The following is a 25,357-nucleotide window of genomic DNA, read 5'->3' on the forward strand; positions in this document are numbered from 1 at the left end:
TATTTTGTTCAATTATGTTTCAAATATTTTATTTATGGCTTTTTATAACATTTTGTAGTATTTATGTTGATTTAACTTAATGCTAGTTAGACAGATCTGTATAAAGAGCGATGCTCTGGTATCTCAAACCTGTTCTGATTTACCTGTGGAGAGGGGCGGAGCTTCAGGTTAAAGATTTACATGAATCAAGCCCGCTTCAAACACAAACTGAGCTAAAGGGAATCAGATTGCGGAGTGTCCAGGTAGGTTTTTTAAGAATACAAGATTTTTTTACACTTACTAGATATGTTTAAAGGGAGTTTTGAATGCATTTGTTAAGTGTCTTTCTCTATTGCTGTGCTTTGTAGGACATCTTTAAATGGCTTTCAATCGGCCTCTTCTAAACTCTTGACAGATCAGAGAAAAAATCAGCACAGGTAAGTCTAGAGACTTCTCTCAATCATTTTGTATACCAGCTGTGAGTAAACCAATTTCCTTTAGCAAACAATAATGGCGTTCGGTAGGACTTGACCTCTTCTTATGTCACAAAGCGTATATAGCACAAAGGGTAATAAGGAGAGCTAATGATTTATCCTCATGAAGGCTAAATCTGCTACTAATCTCACTGTTGCTAAAAAAGAAAACAGCTGCTTTATGAAATGAATGAACCTCCATTTGAACGAAGGTTATCTGTGGTTATTGACAAGTGGCATAGTCTGCTCCAGTTTGCACCATGAACTTTGTATTTACCTGTGTAAAAAAATCTTTATGTCTGATATTATAAGCAACCAATCATAGTTTGCTTTGTTTTAATGTGAAGTTTAGATGAAGGATCATTTCAAGAGGTTTACAATATGCAAATTATGTGTCATCATTTGCAAATACATCTGATATAGCCAGCAATTTTAAGATAAGTTTTAAACCCATACTTAAACAATAAACGCATCTGCAAATGGATGTACCAATCGTTTGTATAATTAACCATTTATTGTGTTGTATAAACTATAAACATTTATGTTTTGATTGTTGTTAATGTTATTGTGTGATGAATGAGAAATATTTGGTGTATATACACTTGTTTGGGTTACATAAAACCTTTTTTGTTGTTGTTGTTTAATTTAACCCAAATGGTTGGGTTTGTTCCTTTGTGACCCAACTATGGGTTAAAAATAACCCATCATTTTTAAACATTCTGTTGACTATGACTAATGCTGCATTTACATGTCAACAAACTCTCATTAGAGTATTAGTTGAGCATTAGTAGAGGTTAGGGGTATAAGTTGACATGTACTTGTATAGTAAATGATGTAAATGTATAGTCAGTTAAAATCCTGTTATCATTTACTACCCATCATCAAGTTGTTCCAAACAGCTGAATACAAATGAAGATAATTTAAGGAATGTTTGTAACCAAGCAGATTTGGGGAACCATTGACTTTCATAGTAGGAAAAATAATAGTAGGCTGCCCATCTGTTTGGTAATTAACATTTTTCTAAATATCTTAGTTTTTTCAAGCAGAAGAAAAAAATTATACAGGTTTGAAACAACTTGAGTGTAAATAAATGGCAACAGAATTTTCATTTTTCTGTGAACCCTCATTTTAAGCAGACAGTTTAATCATGATAGTTGTTGACATGTAGTGCAATGTTTCTTATATAGTCAACAGAATGTCAGAGGGGACCATCAAAATAAATACCCATATCTATACATTTTTATATATGTTGTTTGTTAGTGTCCTGCTGAATCATTCAGTATCAGACTGATGGAAGCCCAGCTTGAGGAAATCCAACAGATGTTGGAGAAACAGTATCAGCTCAACAAAGACCTACAAAAGCAGAACCAGGATCTGAGTAAGATCACACTATCGTGAACTAAAAGATGATTCATTACTGTTGAATACGGTGCACTTGTAGGCTAGAGAGTTGGGCTTGTAACCCGAAGGTTGCTGGTTCGAGTTTTACGGCTGGCAGTTTGTGACTGTGGTGCCCTTGAGTAAGACACCTTAACCCCAGATGATCCCTGCCCATACAGCAAAAAAAAGAAACATATTCTGGCCAAAAATATGGTTTAAATATATGCTAAATACATTTTTGTAGAAAGTGAAGCTTAATTAAATATGTTTTGGAATCTAAAAATATATTGAGTTTTAACCTTACAACCATACAAGAGATCAACATACATTCACCTAAAGGATTATTAGGAACACCTGTTCAATTTCTCATTAATGCAATTATCTAATCCACCAATCACATGGCAGTTGCTTCAATGCATTTAGGTGTGTGGTCCTGGTCAAGACAATCTCCTGAACTTCAAACTGAATGTCAGAATGGGAATGTGAGTTAAGCATATTTGAGCGTAGCATGGTTGTTGGTGCCAGACGGGCCGGTCTGATTATTTCACAATCTGCTCAGTTACTGGGATTTTCACGCACAGCCATTTCTAGGATTTACAAAGAATGGCGTGAAAAGGGAAAAACATCCAGTATGCAGCAGTCCTGTGGGTGAAAATGCCTTGTTGATGCTAGAGGTCAGAGGAGAATGGGCAGACTGATTCAAGCTGATAGAAGAGCAACTTTGACTGAAATAACCACTCGTTACAACCGAGGTATGCAGCAAAGCATTTGTGAAGCCACAACACGCACAACCTTGAAAGATGGGCTACAACAGCAGAAGACTTCACCGGGTACCACTCATCTCCACTACAAATAGGAATAAGAGGCTACAATTTGCACGAGCTCACCAAAATTGGACAGTTGAAGACTGGAAAGATGTTGCCTGGTCTGATGAGTCTCGATTTCTGTTGAGACATTCAGATGGTAGAGTCAGAATTGGGCGTAAATAGAATGAGAACATGGATCTATCATGCCTTGTTACCACTGTGCAGACAGGTGGTGGTGCTGTAATGGTGTGGGGGATGTTTTATTAGCACACTTTAGACCGCTTAGTGCCAATTAGGCATAGTTTAAATGCCACAGCCTACCTGAGCATTGTTTATAAACATGTCCATCCCTTTATGACCACCATGTACACATCCTCTGATGGATACTTCCAGCAGGATAATGCATAATGTCACAAAGCTTGAATCTTTTCAAATTGGTTTGTTGAACATGACAATGAGTTCACTGTACTAAAATGGCCCCCAGTCACCAGATCTCAACCCAGTAGAGCATCTTTGGGATGTGGTGGAATGGGAGCTTCGTGCCCTGGATGTGCATCCCACAAATCTCCATAAACTACAAGATGCTATTTTATCAATATGGGCCAACATTTCTAAAGGATGCTTTCAGCACCTTGTTGAATCAATGCCATGTAGAATTAAGGCAGTTCTGAAGGCGAAAGGGGATCAAACACAGTATTAGTATGGTGTTCCTAATAATCCTTTAGGTGAGTGTATATTATAAAATTTATTTCATACAGCAAAACTATATTTTTCCTGGTGAAAATATAAAAGTTAATAAAGCATATTTTTGCAATTAAAAATATATTTAATTTTAACCTTTTAACCTTGTTGTTTACAGGTTATAACAAAAACAAAGTTTATGCAATGTGAATATAAATGCTTTAAAATATATTTCCAAATATATAAAAAATTACCAAAAAATATATTGGTGAAAAATACTTTTTTAAAAACCTATTCCAAAATATATTTAAGCAAATATGTATATTTGGAAATATATTTTAAAATAAATATATTTTAAAACAAGAAAATACAGTATATTTCATATCACATTCATATCACAAAAACTTTATGTTTATGTTACAAACCTGAACGGGTTTAAATTATATATTTTTAACTTCAAAAATTTACTTTATAAAATTAGATTCCATTTAGCATATATTTAAAATATATTTTTGCCAAGAATACATTTTTGTCATGTGGGTTGTAAAATTAGAAATGTATTTGCTTGCCCTTGAAATACATTTTTAAATATATTTAGTTTTAACCTTCATATCAACATATATTTTCAAATTCAATATATTTTAAACATATTTTTGGCCAGAGAAATATTTATTTGCCATATGGGATAACGAGATGAAAGGAGGCGCATGCCTGATAATACATTTGGAAAGCAGAAGTAAATAAAATAATACATCTGCTTTGTTGTCATATGTTGTTCATAAATACTCATATAAGAAGATACAGAGATATCTGTTAAAAATGATAGTTTTTTAGGATTTTGATGTGATTTTTTTTATTACAGAGCAACAGCTTCAGCAGAAAGAGATTGATTTAAAAGAGCTACAGGAACGATTAAATGAGTTTGGTAAGAAGCTCAACTTTTCCACCACATACAGTATATCACAATAAAACATGGTTTTGTCATAGAAAGGTAAAGAAAGGTTAAATCAATCATTGATCTTTTAGGGTAACTTAAACTACTTTACAAGAACATTTATAGAATTGAGTGCAATTTTTAAAAGCTGCAAAAACTTTTCTGATGTCAGTCAGATTTGAACATGTGAGTGTTCAACAGTCAGTGTTTGCACATCAATGATGCCTAAACTGTGTGCATGAGCTCGGTCTCTTGAGGTAATACTGTATGAGTTGATAAAGATTGTGCAAGTATTATTCTTAAACTGCAGACAAATGAATGATAAGAGTAAGCGTCATAAAACTTGAAGAATCCCATTTAAAAGAGACCTGAGGGACATGAACAAACAATATGATCCTGCACTGATGCAATCATTCACGTCATTAAAAACCTCTTGCATAATTTATTCCCTCAGAAGTTTATTGTTAGTTAGTTTTCGGCTTACAGTTAGTTAAAGAACAACTCCAGTAATGTTATTCTTCATGTGTAATGAAGTCTATCCTTCTCTCAGTAAGCCGTGGTGGATGATTAGATGAAGCTTTTGGTGATGCATTTCTCTTTCTGATAAAACAAATGAACAAATTCAGAGTTAAATATGTTTTGGACATTTTTTTGGACACAGTGTGTCCCAGTATATTTTATGATTACCTAAAGGTCCAATTTGCTAGATATTTGCAGTAAAATATCCAAAAACCACTAGTCAAGTGTTATATATTTTGTCCAGGTGATAACTAACAATATCTCAAATGTTTTCAACTACTTGTAAATTATGAGAAAATTGCCATTCTAAACATTGATACGGGGCAGTGCAGTCGCCTGTCAATGACGTTAATATCCACGTTAACCTTTGTTAGCGCCTTTACTGATGTAGAAACCACATCACAACAGTGTCGTTGTGCGCCTGTCAGGCTACTCGCTTGTTTATGGTAATTTTGTTGATCTAAACACTTAATTCGGTACTGTGTTAACACACCAGTGAACTGGACTAATACTTTAACACAATTTCGTTTTAAATAGTGATGGGCGGTTTCGAAGCACGCTTCATGAGGCTTCGAAACATTTACGTATCCTTTTTTTTTAATCATTGGTTCGGAGCTTCTTTCAAACTGGCCAAAGTCACGTGATTTTAGGACGAGGCTTCATTACGTCATAACTGTTTCGAAACGTTTCGAAAACTGACAATTCACCACTAGGGGGAGTTGATCACAAATGACCAGTGTAGGTGAACTCGGTTCAGTTTTATTTTAAAAGTTCATAAAACATTTATCCTTCTGACTAATAACACTACCATTTTGTCAACTTTTTGTTTATAGACAGATTTAATGACAAAAATGTGCATAATTAAAAAGGGAGTTCATTTTAATGATTTGTTTGCCATAAATAAAACGAAAAACACAGAATACACTTTTAATTATGTCTTAATTAAATTCGCCAGTGTGTATGGTGTTTCGAACCCTTCGAGAAACTGAATTAATTTGTGAAGCAATTGGTTCAATTGATTCGAAGCTTCGAAAAGCTTTGTTTCTCCCATCACTAGTTTTAAACATTACGCAAAACCTTACATAATGAAATAAAACGATGTCATCAAACTCAACATTTATAAGACTCGATTACTTTACCTCATCCGTTAACATGATTTCTCGTTCCCATCTGATTGATGGCAATCAACGGTTGAGTTAAAGACAACAAATCCCATCATTCCACGCTGCTTCAGAGCGTCATTAATCTACGTCATTGTTATTGATCGTGCGCCCTCTAGCGGCACAGATTATACAAATTGTATCTTTAAATGTCAAAAGATAAACAAATTTTTTATTTTGATTTCCCAGTTCAAAAATCCATAGACCTCATTTATCAACCATTAAAGGTCCTACAGTATATTTTGTCCTATGAATAAACTTTAGTATGTGCCTAATTGCAAAAAAAAGCTGTATTTATCAAATGTGTGCACACAGTGCCTTTGCGAAAAAGAGAGCGAAAAAGAGAAACAGAAATTGAAGTATTGTTGATGAAGTGGAAGAAAACCAAAAATTGTTATTTGGCAATGGCATAACCAACAAAAGAAAAAATGACATGGGAGAAAATAACAGGCTGGTGTTAATTATTTTGGGTCAAAAATAAAAGCGGTTTGACATTAAAAACACTGCCAAAAGGGAGATACTGGAAATATAAAATGAGCTCTGATATTAAAACTCCTGTCTGTGACTAAATCACCTCTAAACATAAACAAATCTTCACGCCATGTGTTTGCAGACCTTTATGTGTAAAGAGGGGATGCATTGTATAACAGTAATAACTAATAAAAAATAAATAAACAGTTTAATCCAAAAGTGGTAAACGATCACACATTAGCATAAATGATATTATAGTGGTTAAATGGTTTATACAGATATTTTGCTTTTCAGATTGTCCATTTCAACAAAACAATAATGAAATACCTGAAGTTAGAGAAAGTCGGGCAGCTGTCATGGCTCCGGAGCCGGTACCAGAAGAGCTGGATATACCTGACAGGAGGGTTCATAAATCTGACAGGTTAAATGTATAACTCATCTTATCCAATTAAACTAAGTGCAGTTATTTAACCTTTACTGATCCCAACGCTCTCTGATCTTTTCGTGTATTAATATAAATAAATCTGTTTTTGTATGATTTATGATGTTATTTTCTCTGTGTCTGTCTTCTACAGTGAGACGGCTCAGATCATCAAGGCCATCGGTAGGAGCGACTTTCTCAGTCGTCTGGATGAGGAGCAAATCAACATGATGGTGGAGATGATGACATCTCTGAACTTCTGTCCTGGCGATGACATCATAACAGAAGGCACAGAGGGAGACAGCTTGTACATTGTTGCTGGTGTGTTGTAATGTAATGTTTGCCTCTGTGAAACCCAATTGAGAGGATATGAGTTCAGCTTGTAAGAATTGTTAATGAACTGCTGTTTATTTCCAGAGGGAGAGTTAAGAGTAATGCAGGCTGGCCGTGACCTGCGAACTTTAACCTCAGGGGATGTGTTTGGAGAGCTGGCCATTCTATACAACTGCAAACGTACAGCGTCTGTCAAAGGTCAGTGAGCAGAACTGACAGTCTGTGATGCCCATTGCTGGTGTTGTGTTTGAGTATTTAATGTGGTCAGGATTATAAACATAAACATATGTTGCACTGAGAGCTTTGGTCAGTTGCTCTAAGCATAGATATGTATACAGTACATAGATGCATCACTTGACCGCTCCAAATATGTAGACACATCTGCCATTTAGGAAAAGTCCTTATGCGGCCGTCACTCGCAGCTTTCAGGATACATTGTGCAGCGTCTGCTTGTAAATTTTGCAGAGATTTTTGGTCCCAAAATGAGAGTGAGAATGTGTTATTTTTATATAATTTTTTTTTAACTCAGTATTACAAAGTTTTTAAAATACAGTAACGTTATAATGTTGTGTTAGGTAACGCTTTCTTCTTGGTGTTTTTTGTACGCAGTTATAATGTTTAATGTTTGTGTCAACACAACAGCACAGAACATTTGATAATTATACATGTACTATATGGTTGTGGGCAGACAGTCGGCTAGCTGTATCCCTTCTAGCCACAACCGTATAATGGCCATAGAAACAGCTGCTAATGATGTATATATATCTATGGCTCCGAGCACTTACTGCACGTCAACCACACTGCCATATTGGAGCAGGCAGGACTGTCCTATAAATAAATATATTTTCTAGATTAAAAGCACAAAAATGTTTACATTTCTTAACCATTGGTTTATTATTTACTTGCGAAAACATCTCTTATGTAGTTACTGTAATTTTTATCCTTAAAGGGGCCATGGCATGAAAATGTTACCATTGCCACCTTGTAGGTATGAGCAAAAATTAGGTAAATGAAATTTGGCCCTCCTTATAATGTCATAAGGAGATCTTATTATAATAATACCGCCCCCTTAATCTCCACTATCCAACCACAGCACTGCCATTTAGTGCAGATAGAAAGAGAGAGAATAATAAATTGACAGCAAAACAAACCAGGCAATGATGTTCGGTAGTAGACACGCCCCTTACTGCTGATTGGCTACAAGTGTGTTTTGGTACTCGCACAACTCCCTTTTCCAAAGTGTTTTTCAAAAATCACGCACCCCGCCTTTAATTGTTAAATCATTAATTGTTGGAGATCTTTATGGAACTAGTTACAGTGGTAAATGTATGTGATATGGTAGGCCTAAATAAATACTAAACAAAGGAGCTGATGGAAATGCACCTTGTGTCTTGAACTTGCAGATTTTTGTGCATTTTTAAAAGTAAATTTAAAAAAAGCTGCACTATGGTCAGGATTGATTCCAGTCAGTGTTTTTGTCGCCCTCTGCTGGTGTGATGAATGAAGTGTTTCATGTGTTCTCACTTTCAGCCGTCACTATCGTGAAGTTGTGGTGCATTGAGAGACAAACATACCGAAGCATCATGACCAACAAATCCAAGAAGAAACGAGAACAACTCATGAGCTTCCTGAAGACGTAAGAAATTCTTCTGCTAAATCTACTTCTCTAACTGTATTTCAGAAAATTTACCAAAATGCCCTGTTAACAGTTAAATGCGCTGCTGTTGTGTTATCATTTCATGGGTCTGTACTAGAGGAATAAACTGTTCCAGAACATTGAGACGCCACGCGTCTCTCGGTTAAAATGACGCAATGTCGCCGTCTGGTGGTCAGATGGCGCCATTATGTCCCAAATTATCCTGTACCTGTTAAAATGCTGTTCTCTGCCTGTCTGTTAGACTATTTCCAGTGAAATTAATGTAATTTAGACAATAAGACATTATTTTGTCTTTCCACAGCAAAATTAAAAAACATAGTAGTAAAATAGTAATAATGATGATGATGATGATGATAAAAATAAAATTTGATTCATGAGTAAATAAAATAATAAAAATGACCTCCTCTCAGGTAGGGCTATGCCCAAAGACAGAATCAGTTGTCTCAAATAGAGTCAGAGGAGGAGTTTTATGTCTAATTTTCACATTTATACGGTTTGGTGGTGGAGTTTTGGTGCTTCTGCAAGGCATTTATGTATTTTTTGCAAGTGGTTTTATTCAAAGCTGATACAGTGCATTCAAGCTATTATTTTTCATCAGTATGTGTCTTCCATTGGATTTAAACCCACAACCTGACGCAGACATCCCACCTCACCTGAAAGTTCAGTTTTACTGGTGCCCGCAAATTATAAAAAATATCCTGGAAATCAATGATTTGAGAAAAACGAGAATTCTTTAAATAGAGTGTAAAAAAAACAGGAAAATATGGTTGGATTAAATGATTGTTAAATCATTTTTAGGAGCTGCTATAGGCTGCTGAAGTCCTACATGATGAGGCCGAACTCCCTGTGGACTTTAAAAATATGATTCCTTGAATAATACAATACAATACAATGTAAACTAAAATGTAATTTTTCATAGTGAGATGTCTGCTAACACAGTGCTCTAACATCAGAGCTACAAGAAGTGCCTGCTTTAATTACAGATGCATTACACTTCAACAGTGCTTAGTTATTTTCTATCGGTATACTGTATGTTTTATACAGTGTATCTACAGTACTGTGCATTATACAAGCCTGCTTACCTCTTCATATATTCATCATCCAGAGCTCGCACCTTAAAGGCCCTGAACAATGTGCAGCTGTCCAAGATCATTGACTGCATGGAGGAGGTCAGTGTCTGGTGTCACTGTACTGTAAGTGTTCTTCAAGAAGGATGCATGATGCATTTTTTGTAATGTTTTTTTTTTTTCTTCATTTTTGTCGCTCTCAAGGTGAAGTTTGTGAATAATGAAGTCATTGTTCGAGAAGGAACAGAGGGCGATTCGTTTTATATTATACTCAAAGGAGAGGTAAAGGAAGAAACATTTAAAGATTAAAATCTTTGGCAATCTTGTGCTTTTTAATGCATGCTTGTATGAATTACTAATTACATAGACGTTAATTTTTTTTAAAGGAAAATAATTGAAAATACACAAAATGTTATTTTGAAAGAAAAAAGAAATGAACTAATTACCAATAATTGCAAAATAGTATTCGGATGTTCCTATATTAAATATAATTTATAATATAAATCCTTTTCATTGCTTAGGTCGTCCTCTGTAAGATGACTTTTACAATTTTGGTCAACTGTGCCATGCTATCATTTAAATACATACATGTATAAACAACTAAACATTTTAGCATGTGTAAAAGCTTATTTTAAAGTTTTATTTACCATCAGGTTTTAGTGACGAAAAAAGTGAACGGACAGCAGAAAGTCATCCGTAAGATGGGTGAGGGGGAACACTTTGGAGAACTGGCTCTTATACGGTAACCATGGTCACTGTTACTTAGTGACAACATAGGATGAGGTTCATTCATTAGAAGCATATGCTGGGTTCCAATTTGCCTACTTATACTATGACCTGGTATGGGTATGCACTGTTTTTGTGATGGGAAAGTATATACATTTTAGCATGTAGCAATATATATATCAGCTATGCATTCATCTGCACTTCAAAATTTAATCAGAAACAGTAAACCATCTGGGCGCTTTTCAGAATACTAATTTCAACATGCTTTGATTTGGGACATACAAATTGTAGTTTCAAATAATATTTAGGATGGATAGTATCCATATTGGCTAAGTCAAAACTTGGACTATTTCATCTGTAAATAATTATAAAATAATTGAGGAAATCATTTTGGTAAATAAAATCTTGACTTGTGTATAATCCAGAGAGATCCTCAGGACAGCCACGTGCACAGCTGTTGGAAATGTCACCTGCTTTTCCATTGATAAAGAGTGAGTCTGATTTAATGCTGACAATATAGTTTCACTTAGTTTGTACAAGACACACACTTCAGTTCTGATTGATGTAGGATTACTTTGAGAAACACTGTTTTTACTTACCTACAGAGTTTTTGAGGAGACAATTCCTATTGACAGCCTGGAGCTCCATGATGAGTAAGATAACCTTACAGTTCATATATGAAAAATAATCACAGAGTAATCAAAACAAATCAATACCCAACATAATTACAGAATAAACAGAGAATAATCACAAAGTAATGACACAGTAATCACAAAATAATCACAGAGTAATTACAGAATAATGACAGAATAATTCCAAAAATAATCACAGAGTAATGACACAGTAATCACACAATAATTCCAGAATAATCATACAATAATCACAGAACAATCACAGAGTAATTACAGAATAATCACATAGTCATTACAGAATAATCACATAGTCATTACAGAATAATCACACAGTAATTATAGAATAATCACAAAGTAATCACTGAAAAATCACAGAGTAATTACAGACTAATCACAAAGTAATCACTGAATAATCACTGAGTAATTACAGAATAATCACAGAGTAATCGTACAATTATCACAGAATAATCACAGAGTAATTCGACAGTAATCACAGAGTAATGACACAGTAATTAAAGAATAATCACTGAATAATCACTGAGTAATCGTAGAAAAATAACAGAATAATCACAGAATAATCACAGATTAATTAGACAGTAATCACATAATAATCACTAAGTAATTAAAGAATAATCACAGAGTAATTACAGAATTATCACAGAGTAATCACAGAATAATCACAGAGTAATTACAGAACAATCATAGAATAATCACAGAGTAATTACAGAAAATCACTGAATAATCACAGATTAATTACAGAATAATCACAGAGTAATTACAGAAGATCACAGAGTAAGTACAGAATAATCACAGAGTAATCATACAATTATCACAGAATAATCACAGAGTAATTCAACAGTAATCACAGAGTAATGACATAGTAATTAAAGAATCGCTGAGTAATCGTAGAATAATCACAGAATAATCACTGAGTAATCGTATAATAATCACAGAATAATCACAGATTAATTAGAAAGTAATCACATAATAATCACTAAGTAATTGTAGAATAATCACTGAGTAATTGTAGAATAATCACGGAGTAATTACAGAATAATCACAAAGTAATCTCTGAATAATCACTGAATAATCACAAAGTGATTAGACAGTAATCACAGAGTAATGACACCGTAATTAAAGAATAATCACTAAATAACCACTGTGTAATCGTAGAAAATTCTCACAGAGTAATCTCGCTGTTATTTTTGTGTGTGTGTTTTTACACTTTTATCAAACAGTGAACAAGTCACTTGTAATGTTAGTGGCTGTATTTGGTTTAGAATGTGCTTCTCTCCATTTAAATTGTTCTTTCAGCTAGTGTAGATGCAGTACATGTTCCCAGTCTAGTTGATTTTTATTGATCAGGGTGAGGTGACACTGGCTTAAGCTGTTGTTGTTACAGGAGGAAGGGACACTTTCTTTCAAGGAAAAATATTTTCTACCTTTGAAATGGCTGTTAATGGCTGTCAGACTAACCCCCCCCCCCCCCCCACTCCATCCTTCAGACATACAATAAATGCTCCACATTTAGAGTGGATGAAGATTTTCAAGGTCAGCTGTGTATCTGCGGTAAAGTGCTGAATGTGTTTGTTTCATTCTGTTGGAGAGATGCACAATAACCTTGAGGACACTTAAGGTCTAGGAAGATGAATGTGGCCTCATCAAAACACTTCACTGATTCATGCACTCAGAAGAAATGCATGGGTACCGCTCTTTAAGATAACCTTGCTATTTCAGGGGAGCTTCCAGACATAGAGGTTATATGCCATCATAAACTGTCTGTACTATGGAGTATATTTCTACTGGAAGGTAAAACTGTGTTGATATGGAGATGATAAAGGAGTGTAGTAAAAGAAAAATAAATCTCTTTAGTTTAGTTGCTTGCTGATCTTTTTAAATTAAGTCGTTCATCAGCACACGCAAAAGTCTCAGTGTTGTTGCGTTGATGTAACAGTTTTATCACCGCTCTCTTAGATGTAAGTTTTGTCGTTGTGATTTGTGGGACTCTTTACACTGAGAAGAGGGCTCTAATGTCATTCTGTTATTTACTACACTCAGTAGCTATAACATAGAAGTGCATGCTGCCGCACGGCTTAGATCGGTTCACAGATTAGGGTTGTTTTGTTGTCATCTCTGTTAGTGTTGATGTAGTCATTGCTATTAGCCAGGGCAACATTGACCTATGAACTTTTTTGTGCTTCCTTTTCTAAAACTAATTGATGAGTCCTACATTTCAGTGCATATATTATTATTAAACTGTTTTGCCTCAGTAAGTACTGTAATCTGTGTAAAGCTTTTGCATTATTTCTTTGTTTTTGTAGACCAGATCTAATTGAGGATGTAGAAAAGCCAGAGAATGTGGGGTAAGATATTTTACTGAATATAAACTTTAAGTTATACATAGACTCTAAACATGAAGTCCTATTTTTAGTCTCAATGTCAAAATATCAAATCTAAACAAAACTATTTAATATAAGCAATATTAGTATATTTATTTAATACTATGTATGTATTTTTCTACCCATTCTCGCCAAGATGCGTACAAATGACACGCAGTGTGATTATCGTGCAATAGATACGCCAAATTCCGAATTTGCGTGCATATGATATGCCAGTCCTTCCCATTCACTTATATGGTGAATCGTTTCGTGACGTTTTATTTATTGTTTTCTCATTTGTTTTCTGTTTTTTAAACCATTTTCGCTTGGGTTTAGGGTTAGATTTCACATTTGTTTAAGCAGGTTATTTAATATACAGGTTTCTCTATGTTTTTATCTATATTTAAGCCATGGTCGCTTGGAGTTGGGGTTAGAGTTGGGGTTTGGGTTAGGATGTCATTTTTATATAATAAAAAGTTGTTCTAACCCTAAACCCAAGCGAAAATGGTAAAAAAACAGAAAACAAATGAGAAAACAATAAATAAAACGTCACGAAACGATTCGCCATATAAGTGAATGGGAAGGACTGGCGTATTATATGCACACAAAATCGGAATTTGGCGTATCTATTGCACGATAATCACACTGCGTGTCATTTGTACGCTTTTTGGTGAGAATGGGTTGGTATTTTTATACTATGAAAAATAACCCTGGTTTACTTGCCATACTGTACAAACCTGTGCCTACATTTCTGCATAACCTAAAAATATGTTGCTCCAGGTAACTTTACATATCGCTGTACCTTTCAATGAAATCTCCAATAGGGGCATTAGTTTTTTCTTTGTTTTGACACAAGATTTTTAAAAACTTAGAAGCAGACAGACAAATTACACTGCAAAAAATGACTTTCTTACTTAGTATTTTTGTGTTGTTTTCAGTAAAAATATCTAAAAATTCTTAAATTTAGATGTTTTTTCTTGATGAATAAAATTACCTAGGAAAATAAGTCTAGTTTTTAGGCAAAAAATATAAAATTTAAGCGAATTTGTGCTCAAAACAAGCAAAATAATAATAATAATAATCTGCCAATGGAATAAGAAAAATTTTCTTGAATTAAGTGTTTATGAAAAAGTTAACTTATTTCAAGAAAATTTTTCTTATTCAATTGGCAGATTTTGCTTGTTTGAAGCACTAATTTACTTAAAGTTTATATTTTTTTGTCTAAAAACTAGACTTATTTTCATATGTCAATTTGCTTATCAAGAAAAGTCATCTTAATTTAAGAATTTTTAGATATTTTTACTGAAAGCAAGAAAAAATACTAAGTACGAAAGTAATCTTTTGCAATGTAAAACCCATAGACCGTAAAAAAATACGGACGTAGTGTCCGTGACGTCACCCATTGGTTTGTGAAGACCGCTTCCGAAGCCCAAAGTAGGCGCTGCCTGCCGTCGCCATCCCGGCCGCGCGCCCCCGCAAACCACTCGCGGAAAACCGAAAATGGGCAAAGAGGCGGGACATGGGTGAAACTGAGGTGAAACCACGCCCGCCTAGCGCGAGTCTAGTGATAGCAGTGGCTGTTCAACCGACACTCAAGCGGCCACGCCCTTAATTATGCAGAAGTTTAAGGCTTAATATAATTTAAACGGATGAGTTACAAAAAAATTCACCCCCCTCACAGTTGTCATGAAGGGCAAATTTAGCTATATAGGCCAAAAACACGTTTTGTACCAGGCTGTAAACATATTATTTTCTACTGTAAAGTTGGCCATTTTTAACATGGGAGTCTATGGGAATTGACTCCCTTTTGGAGCCAGCCTCAAGCGGCCAGTCGATGAATTGCAGTTTAAGTCACTTCCGTGTTGGCTTCATTAGAGAGATCGGAAGGTTGCCCCTCGGTAAAACCTTAAAGATTAAAAAAAAGTCTCCTTTTTAGATTGCCATTTGGTACTTATATATGGTAATTTGCGCGCAAAGGCCCAGCATACTTAAGTCACAACTATGCTTCCCTTTCTTGATATACTCCTACCGAACCTAAACAATTGATCAGTAAAGACATCAGACGCTTATACACCACGGTCACGCATGAACTGATGAATATACGTCTGTTAGGATTTTCAGAGAATGAACCCAAGCGCAGAAAAGATGAACAATACAGGACTTTAATGACAGAAAAAACAGGAAAACAAAAACCCACAATGGGGCAAACAAGACAAAACAGGACTATTACTAATGACAGGAAAACACTAGACTGTTACAAAACTAGACTAACTTCACAATAACAAATACATTAAAAAAAATTATTTATTGATTTTAATCAAATTTTTTAGGTTAGTGGTTGCAAACTAAATTTATTAAAGCTACATTTAAACAAAAAAGATTAGTAAAGTAAAATAAAATATAAAACTTTTGTTTAAATGTAGCTTAAATAAATTAATTGCAACCACTTACCTTAAAAAATTTGATTAAATTCAATGAATAATTTTTTTCAGTGTAACACTACTCTTGTCTTGAAATATTTATGACACAGTACTCACAAGGACAGCACAAAACGAACCTGTACAAGACGCAAAACACAAGGACTTTAAATAGGGAAAAATTCATGAGACATAGCCGAAAACACACAAGTAACGGATCGGGTAAAAAGTGACGAGACCCGGGAAATGCGTAGTCAGAATCACTAGCGTAGCCAGGATTCACAATGTGGGTGGGCCCAGAGAAAATCAGGTGGGCCTTAACCCAAAATGCATCTGTTATCAAAATATACAAACACACAACTACACCAGCTTCAATATATCACCGTTTATTACAATTTATTAAGAACAAAAGCCTGTATGGGCCCTATTTTAACAATCTAAGCGCAATGTTCAATAAACCAATAAGAGTCTCATCTCCTTTAAAAGCCAGTTGGTGGCGCCATCCCGATTCCATATTTTGGCAGAATTTGTAAACTAAAAAACTAAGCGGAGGAAGAAGACCACCAGTTTAAGATTGATATAAAAAAATTTAGTTGTTTGTATTTGTAATGAAATTGTTAATTTTTGGTATTAAAACCTTTAAAAGTCGTTTTCTTTCAGTCATGGAAGTAAAAATAGCAGGCTTTTCATTGCTGTAAATGTATTGATAGCCCAGATGATCAGTCTTATCTCAAAGAATATTTTACAAATATGCAAGAAAAGCTTTGTACTTTTCAAATACCAACAAATTAGGCTTATATTTAAAGTATTTTTAGAGTTTCGTTGCAAAAATACATAATTCCGCTTTTTTTCCAGCAATCGTTTTTTGGTTGTGCATTCCAATAAATATCAATTCAACTGCAGTTGGTTTATTTTGATTTAAAACTTCATAACTTAAAAAATACAGCTAAGTAGCATTATAAAACAAAATAATAACCTGATAACATAATAATAATTTGACAAAAATGTTAAAAACGTAGTTATATTGTTTTGCAACGAAATTCTTAATTTAAACTTTTTAAAGTCGTTTTCTTTCAGTCATGGAAGTAAAAATAGCAGGCTTTTAATTGTTGTAAATGTATGGAGAGCATGATTGGGTTAATCTCAAAAAATAATTTACAAATATGCAAGAAAAGGTTTGTACTTTAAAAATAGTTTATTTGTAACGAACAGGAGATCAATAATTTACAAACGTGCCGTTTCAGCACTAGAACAGCGCTGGGTGTTTTGAAATTTAAGCATAACATAAAAACGGTTCTCATCTCATCATATTCACAGGTACAAAGTCATCATATATAATAAATATGTGGGGTAGCATTACATTTTTTTTTAAATAAATGCAATATTTGCATTTGTTTAAAGCAAAACATTTAATTACTTACCAGGCTACAGGTGAAGCAGCTTTATACGCCTTCTAACGTCTCATACTCGGTCCTCATTAAGTCAAGACACTCAATAATAATGTTTTTAAACATTTTAACATTTTAATCCTTTGATTTTTTCATATTTTAAACGTTTGTGTGCTGCTGCGCATGATCCATGTGAAAAGCAAATGCGCGTTGTCGTCCCGTAGGCGCATATTACTAACGCGCTCATTAAATAACAAAAGCAATATTGCTCCATTGACTTAAGAGCAGGTTTTAGTTGGTCAGTGACATAGTCTATTTTATTTGCTTCAAAATAGCAACTCACCAACAATGCGCCTGAACACAACTCGTTTTCAGACCAGAAGGCTCATGGGCGCAAAAGTGGGCGCAAATGTTATCGGCAAAGAGTTTTCTTTTTTTAGCTGCTGAATCAACACCTCATGTTCAGAATCCTCAACGGTAATGTTAAAGGGTGCACCATCAAGCTGTAATAAAGTCTTCTCACCGAAGGTCTTCGTGACCTTCATTCTAAGACAATGAAGCAGCGCAGCTCTCATTATTCCATACGTGTCAGCCTTAAACCGGGTGTTCATTTCTATGATCTGGGGTGTAGGAGGGGCGAGGAGGCTGTTCGAAATGCGCTACTTATTGCACTAGTATTTACAAAATTAACTTATTCCTTATTATAATAGCAAACAAGAGTTTAATTTTTTTTATAGGTCAAGTATAGTGATAATTGCAACATAATTTACTCATTAGGGTAACTAATAGGCTTTACTGGATAGGCAGGTGGGTGGGCCTAGCTGACAGGTGGGTGGGCACCCAGTCCCACCCATAGCTATACGCGACTGGTCAGAATAAACCAATACAAAAGCCACCAGCTCCCACATAAAACATTGTACTGTCAGAACCCTGCCATGCTGACTAGATCTAAATACAAACAAGGATGTGGCAGGATCCTGACAACGCCAATAATGTTCAGTATTGTCTGCTTTGTAACCTTAAATAAACCTACATCAAAACAGAGGACAAACAAGCACCTCCAGTGCCTCTAGTGGACACTACAACCGAAACATTAAGCGATATGTACCAGGAGAAACGTGTTTCAGGTTAGGCAGATGTATTTAATTCCAGTGAGCCTGTGTAGCAAAATAATTGAAGTAAAGCTCTTAAATTTGATGCGATGTGTATCTTGATTTTCAAAATGGCTGGGACGATTTTTACATCTTAAACGTTTTAAATCCATGGGAGATCACAGACATAGGGACAGTGTCAAGCAATTTTTAACAGCATCCCAGATAGCAATGAGTCTGCGGACCACCGGCGGTGCTCTGGCGGCAGTAAGCGTCATAAGGGCGTAATCGCAAACAGGTCTGACGGCGGACCACCGCGGCAGCCGCTTTTGCATTTAAGCAGTCGGTCCGCCGGCTGCATGCTGGCGGCATCTCGCAACAAATGAGAGTGACGTATTCGGTGGCAAAAGTTTCATCCCCGCCAGCGGGACGCACCTATAGCCGACAGCTTGGGGCTGGTGGCATATAGAAGCCATGCGGATATTTTTTGCTATCTGGGATAATTCTTAGAACACACACACTGGATGATTCGACCAGACCACAACACCACACATGATGAGTGTAGTAACGATTTTAAAGTGATGCAAGATCTTATAGAAACGAGAGATCAAACGTGACTTGGGAAAAATAAATGTTGTGGTTTTTCTTGCATGACAAATTATAAATGCACTTGCACTGTTGCCATAGTTGTGCAAGTCGATATTCTCTCTCAATACTCCTCTTTCATATCATGTTTGTGGGTGTCTATTTTATAAAAGCATGCAACATTGCACACTCTCATTTGCTATTGCAGCTGTCATGTCGGAGGCAGTCTGATCAAGAGTCATAAATAGAAAACTTGTTTGATTTTTACAATTTGGGTTTGGGGAGGCTCCAACGAGATCGTGATCAGCAAAATAATCGTAATAAACCCATACACCTGCTGCTGTAAAACACTGTAAATCGGGCCATGCCCCCTTTCGATCACAGAGGGTGCAAATCGTTCTTAAAATCTTCACGTGTGTCGCCAGCCTACACAGGAATTATTTTGGTCTGCCTGGTGTCTACTGCTAAATATAGTCTTTAAATAAGTTATAATTCATTTGTAAATGAATTAAATATAGTGTATGCTTCTGTGGCCTTAGGCTGAAAACCTCTCTGAATCTCAGAGATCTGATCCCTGTGCCGTACCAGGAGGGCCGCTATCAGGGAGATCCTGTCACTCTCGGTGTCGGGGGGTTTGGAAGAGTAGAGCTGGTATGACAGAGAATCGATCAAGGATTTATGAGTGATACGTTTTTTGTTGATCTGATTTAATCTCGTCACCTACATGTTTTATTTATTTGGATGTTTATTTGCTAGGTAACTACCCTACAGCACAGAAAGTACTTTGCTATGAAGAAGGTCAGTAAAAAGCACATTGTTGCAAAGAGGCAGGAGTCTCATGTTCTTCTAGAATGGAGAATTCTTCAGTCGATCCAGTCTGACTTCATCGTCAGGTTAGTTCTTCAATCCTGTGCTGTTCGGATCCAAATGAGTTTGATGGGTCACATTAAAACTCTCCTCCTGTTTAGACTCCACGCTGCCTTCAGTGACACTCGATACATCTATATGATCATGGAGTTCTGTTCCGGTGGAGAAATCTGGACCAAACTGAAAGAAGCGTAAGATATTTACCAATAGTGTTTGCTAAGTCATCAAGATAAAGGTGGCCCCACCCTACTGAAAAGACTAGCTACAACCAGCCTAAGATGGTTGGCTGGTTTTAGTTGGTTAAGCTGGTGTAGCAGGCTGGTTAATAATGGGTTTTGGACACTTTTTAGTGTAGCTAGTCTTAGCTGGTCAGGCTGGAAAAGCAGCTGGTCTTAGCTGATTTAAGATGGAAGTAACTGGATATATCCTCCCAACCTGGCAAAGCTGCTTAAATTGATCAAGCTGGTGGGTCAGCTGGTTTTTGGCCTGACCAGCTAATACTAGTTAAGAAGTGCCCTAAATCCCTCTACAGCCAGCCTGCTACACAAGCTTAACTTGCTGTTCTTTTCAGTAGGGCATAGTTTTACATGTCGTTTTCTGTTATTTTGTCACAGGGGGCGATTTGAAGAGAATATAGCTGTGTTTGTAACAGCGTGTGTGGTTGAAGCCTATGCATACCTTCATAAGAAAGGAATCCTTTATCGAGATCTGAAACCAGAAAACCTCATGCTGGACTTTAGAGGATATGTAAAACTGGTAAAATAAATACAGTTTTTACACCCCTGGCAGAATCTGTCTGTTGAAAATCCAAAGTACTGTATGTTTTGTCTAGTAATATGTAAGCACAACACACTTAGTGTTGAATACATTCATGAATACATGGAGACACCTGCATCTTATACCCATCTCTGTCTTGTTTTGCTTGAATTATTTTGCTTTCAGGTTGATTTTGGCTTTGCGAAAGAGCTTTCTCGAGGTGAAAAGACATATTCATTTTGTGGTACTCCAGAGTACATGTCTCCAGAGATCATTCAGAACCAGGGTCATGACTTTGCTGCTGACTTCTGGTCACTTGGTGTTCTGGTCTATGAGCTCCTTGTGGGGAGGTAAAAATATACATGAACTTTGACTAAAACTCTCACCAAACAAACATCTCACCAAAACTCACCTTTACCAAACACACATCTTACCAAACAAATGTCTGACCAAATAAACTCTCGGCAAACAAACATCTCACTAAATAAACGCTCACGAAACAGACTCTCGCCAAACAAACGTTTCACCAAATAAACTCCGCCAAACAAACCTCTCACTAAATAATCGTTCACGAAACAGACACTCACCAAAAAACATCTCACCAAATAAACGTCTAACCAAACTAACTCTTTCCAAATAAACTCTCAGCAAAGAAACATCTTACCAAACAAACTCAACGCACAAAAAACTCTCATCAAACAAACTCTCACAAAACAAACTCATGCCATACAACTTCTTGCCAAACAAACCTATGCCAAACAAATTCTCACCAAAAAACTCACCAAACAAACTCTCGCCTAACAAACTCTCGCCAAACAAACTCTTACCAAACAAACTCTCGCCAAACAAACTCTTGCCAAACAAACTCTTATCAAACAAACTCTTACCAAACAAACTCTCACACAACAAAGTCTTATCAAACAAACTATCACAAAACAAACTCATGCCAAACAAACTTTCGCCAAACAAACCCTTGCTAAACAAACTATCACCAAACAAACTCTCGCACAACAAACTCTTGTCAAACAACCTCTCGCCAAACAACCTCTTGCTAAACAAACAAACTCTCGCCAAACAAACAAACTCTCGACAAACAAAGTCCTGGCAAACAAACTCACACCAAACAACCTCTCGCCAAACAACCTCTTGCTAAACAAACAAACTCTCGCCAAACAAACAAACTCTCGACAAATAAAGTCCTGGCAAACAAACTCACACCAAACAACCTCTCGCCAAACAACCTCTTGCTAAACAAACAAACTCTCGCCAAACAAACAAACTGTCGCCAAACAAACTCTTGGCAAACAAACTCTCGCACAACCAAGTCTTATCAAACAATCACAAAACAAACTCATGCCAAACAACTTCTTGCCAAACAAACTTTCGCCTAACAAACCCTCGCTAAACAAACTCTCGCCAAACAAACTCTCGCACAACAAACTCTTGCCAAACAACCTCTCGTCAAACAACCTATTGCTAAACAAACAAACTCTCGCCAACAAAACTCACCTCAAACAAACTCTCACCAAAAAAAACTCACATCAAACAAACTCTCGCCAAACAAACTTACGCCAAACAAACTTAGGGCAAACAAAGTCAGGGCAAAAAAACTCTCGCACAACAAACTCTTGCCAACCAACCTCTCGCCAAACAACCTTTTCTAAAGAAACAAACTTTCGCCAAACAAACAAACTCTCGCCAAACAAACTCTTACTAAACAAACTTTCGACAAACAAACTGTGATTAAACAAACTCACTAAACAAACTTTCATTAAACAAACTAGGCTATAACCACACAAACTCTTGCCAAACAAACTCTCACCAACAAAACTCACGTCAAACAAACTCTCACCAAAAAAACTCACATCAAACAAACTCTCGCCAAACAAACGCTTACTAAACAAACTTTCAGCAAACAAACTATAACCACAAAAACTCTTGCCAAACAAACTCGCACCAAAAACTCACGCCATACAAACTCATGCCAAACAAACTGTGATTAAACAAACTCACCAATGGAAAAGCGCCATAAACAAACTCTCAGTATACAAACTTTCATCATACAAACTATCATCACTACACATACTCAATCAAACTCTTAGTAAATAACCTCTTCCTAATGTTCGGGAACAACATCTTATGAAACAAATCCTCACTAAACAAATATCTTGTTTTTCGCATAGCCGCATAGTCAACACCGACAATGTCGTATGCTTTTTTATTGCAATTCATGAAAACTCTTTTATCAACTAAAGGTGCCATTTTTTAGTAGTTTGGTATCATCTGAATGTGCGGTATTATATTGGCCTTGGCATTCTAAGTGTGTTTCTGTTTTCCATACTGAATATTGCTAATCATATTTTTTATTTGTGCTTCAGTCCGCCCTTTTCCAGTTCAGAACCACAGAAGATTTATGCAAAGATTTTGGATGGCGTGCTGAATTTTCCCCCTTATCTTGGTGAAAGTGCCAAATCTCTCATCAGTAAATTATGCAGGTAGTTGGATTTTTAAATTTAACACAAAGACTTTGGTTGCACATTATTCTGTGTTGCATTAAATATTTTCATGTGAAAATATAATTTCTTAAAAATATAATTTTGAAATGAATGTTTGCTGCCTTGACATTGTTTGTTTTCAGCATGTTGTGCTATATTGTGTTTTGCAGGCCACGGCCTGGACAGCGACTGGGTAATACAAAAAATGGAATTAAAGATGTCAGACATCACAGGTGATCTTCATGAACTTGGTTGTATCCGTATAATACCAACAGTAATTCATGTAATATAATCTATATTAAACCATTGCATGTATGTCAGTATTTATATTGGGACTGACTTTTTAAAGGAATGTCTTTAGTTGTTGTGTTCAGATGCGTGTATGTAAGATATAAAATACTTTATAAATCATATAAAAGCACATCAGTATTACAATGTCCCGTACGTGTTTTGTCACTGTCCGTGAATTGTGGCAGTGTGCTTTACATTTTTATTACATATAAAATATATTTCCCCTCTTCTTTCAGATGGTTTAACAGCATTAACTGGCATAAATTAAGAATGGGGCAGCTGGAGGCACCAACGATCAGACTCATTAGAAAGGTAATATTTTTTCCTGACATTGTACAAAACTGATACTTAAGCTTCTGAATGTTTCTACTTGGTATGACTACTCACTCATACAGTAAATACATCTTTAGCCATCTCTTTATTATCAACACTCTAATATTGCACTGTGTAATTTTGCAAAAGTCACGATATGACCAATGAAAACATATTTTGCAGTATCCACATATACATTACCTCAATGTCAAAGCATTTAGTTTCTGTAGTAATTCAATAATCTTGCAGAACATTCGGTTACAGCTGTTGTGGCAATTATTATGTAAGCGACTGAAGGCGTTTTAAATATTTTATTTCCATGCAAGAACTAAACCACAACATAAAACTCCTACATCTTTCTTCCGTAAGTAACAGTTCTTTATCATTGTTTTTTAGGGTCCCTGCTACATAAACTTTGACATCTTGCCCTATGATAAGTCCCAAGCAGAAGAGGAATTTTCAGGTTGGGATCAGGTTTTCTAACCAGCTGTCAACTCCTGGAATCTCATGCACATGATCTACTCAATGCCTAATACCATCATGTAAATAGCAATATTTTCTCTGAGCTCCACTTATGTCAGCACCACCAGTACCAAAACAATCACTATTTAGGCCACTTTCTATCCTCGGTGGATAAACCTTTAATAAAGTGTTTGGTTTTGAGGCTGCATTTCCTTTAAGAGTTCAATGTCAAGTGCTATGATTGGCTTACAATCTTTACAAAAGAAAAACATCTCTTTTGTAACATTTCACACAGAGAATAATGGATTAATGGTCAAATGCATTTGTGTAATCAAATTTGTGATGAGACATCTGTCATCTTTAGGATATAAATTATGGATTGATACAGTACAGTACTGTATGCCTTCTGTGTTGTAATAATTTGACAGCATAAAACTAAACTGACTCTGTAACATTTTTAAGGGAAACGTGAGTTACATAACAATTTATGATCTTATTGCAGTTTGCTTTGACCTTTGTATCTAGATTTTAAATGTTGAAAAGTTGGCTGACTAGACTCCATGCATTCAGAAGACTGGCAAAGGTATTTTTATTTAGAGAATGAATTATGCTCAGGTAAAACCTTAAAGATGCTGTGTTCAACTATGCAAATGAGTTGCTCTCAACAGCCAATCACAGCACTATAATACCATATATAAACATCACTTACTGTGAGTCTTAGGCTCAGAGAGTCAATGCAATGACCTGTCATAAAACTAAACTCTTCAATTCAATGTTCCTGCTTCTGGCAGATCAATAGGCATTGCTTGGCTTTTATGACTGATAGTTGCACTTTCTGTTTATTTAAAAGTAAAGAAAACAAAAACTTTTGTCTGTTTTTCTGCTTTCTCTCTGCCCAAAATATTTAAATATACTCTTGGATCTTGGCAGTGATACTGTTAATATAGTTATTTCCTGCATGGGAAATTGCTTGTGATGTACCTCATTTGAAAGTCACTGTATTTATAGATGTCATGATTTGTATATTATAAATTAAATGTGACTTTATTTTATTTGAAAACAGGCTGATGTTGTTT

At 35.6% G+C, this 25,357-nt stretch overlaps 1 protein-coding gene across 1 annotated transcript; it reads left to right on the top strand.

The window, feature by feature from the left end:
* Nucleotides 1-25,341, top strand: prkg3 (protein kinase cGMP-dependent 3). Its single transcript, XM_073855712.1, has 23 exons — nt 1-242; nt 348-416; nt 1,713-1,830; nt 4,182-4,244; nt 6,698-6,824; nt 6,979-7,145; nt 7,242-7,355; nt 8,688-8,793; nt 9,920-9,983; nt 10,086-10,163; nt 10,535-10,623; nt 11,033-11,098; nt 11,213-11,260; nt 13,561-13,602; nt 19,638-19,749; nt 19,855-19,991; nt 20,067-20,156; nt 20,580-20,721; nt 20,908-21,071; nt 23,100-23,216; nt 23,387-23,449; nt 23,744-23,819; nt 24,216-25,341. The coding sequence occupies exons 3-23, from the start codon at nt 1,743-1,745 to the stop codon at nt 24,300-24,302; spliced, it is 2,040 nt and encodes a 679-aa protein (XP_073711813.1). The 5' UTR covers nt 1-242; nt 348-416; nt 1,713-1,742; the 3' UTR covers nt 24,303-25,341.
* Nucleotides 25,342-25,357: the final 16 nt, after the last annotated feature.

The sequence above is a fragment of the Misgurnus anguillicaudatus genome, chromosome 18, assembly GCF_027580225.2.
Source record: "Misgurnus anguillicaudatus chromosome 18, ASM2758022v2, whole genome shotgun sequence".
Taxonomy (NCBI): Eukaryota; Metazoa; Chordata; class Actinopteri; order Cypriniformes; family Cobitidae; genus Misgurnus; species Misgurnus anguillicaudatus.

Coding starts and splice junctions, on each gene's coding strand:
- prkg3 (XM_073855712.1), top strand. CDS start 1,743: ATGGAAGCCCAGCTTGAGGAAATCCAACAGATGTTGGAGAAACAGTAT. Junction 20,157..20,579: donor TGGACCAAACTGAAAGAAGC/GTAAGATATTTA, acceptor ATTTTGTCACAG/GGGGCGATTTGAAGAGAATA. Junction 23,450..23,743: donor AAAGATGTCAGACATCACAG/GTGATCTTCATG, acceptor CTCTTCTTTCAG/ATGGTTTAACAGCATTAACT.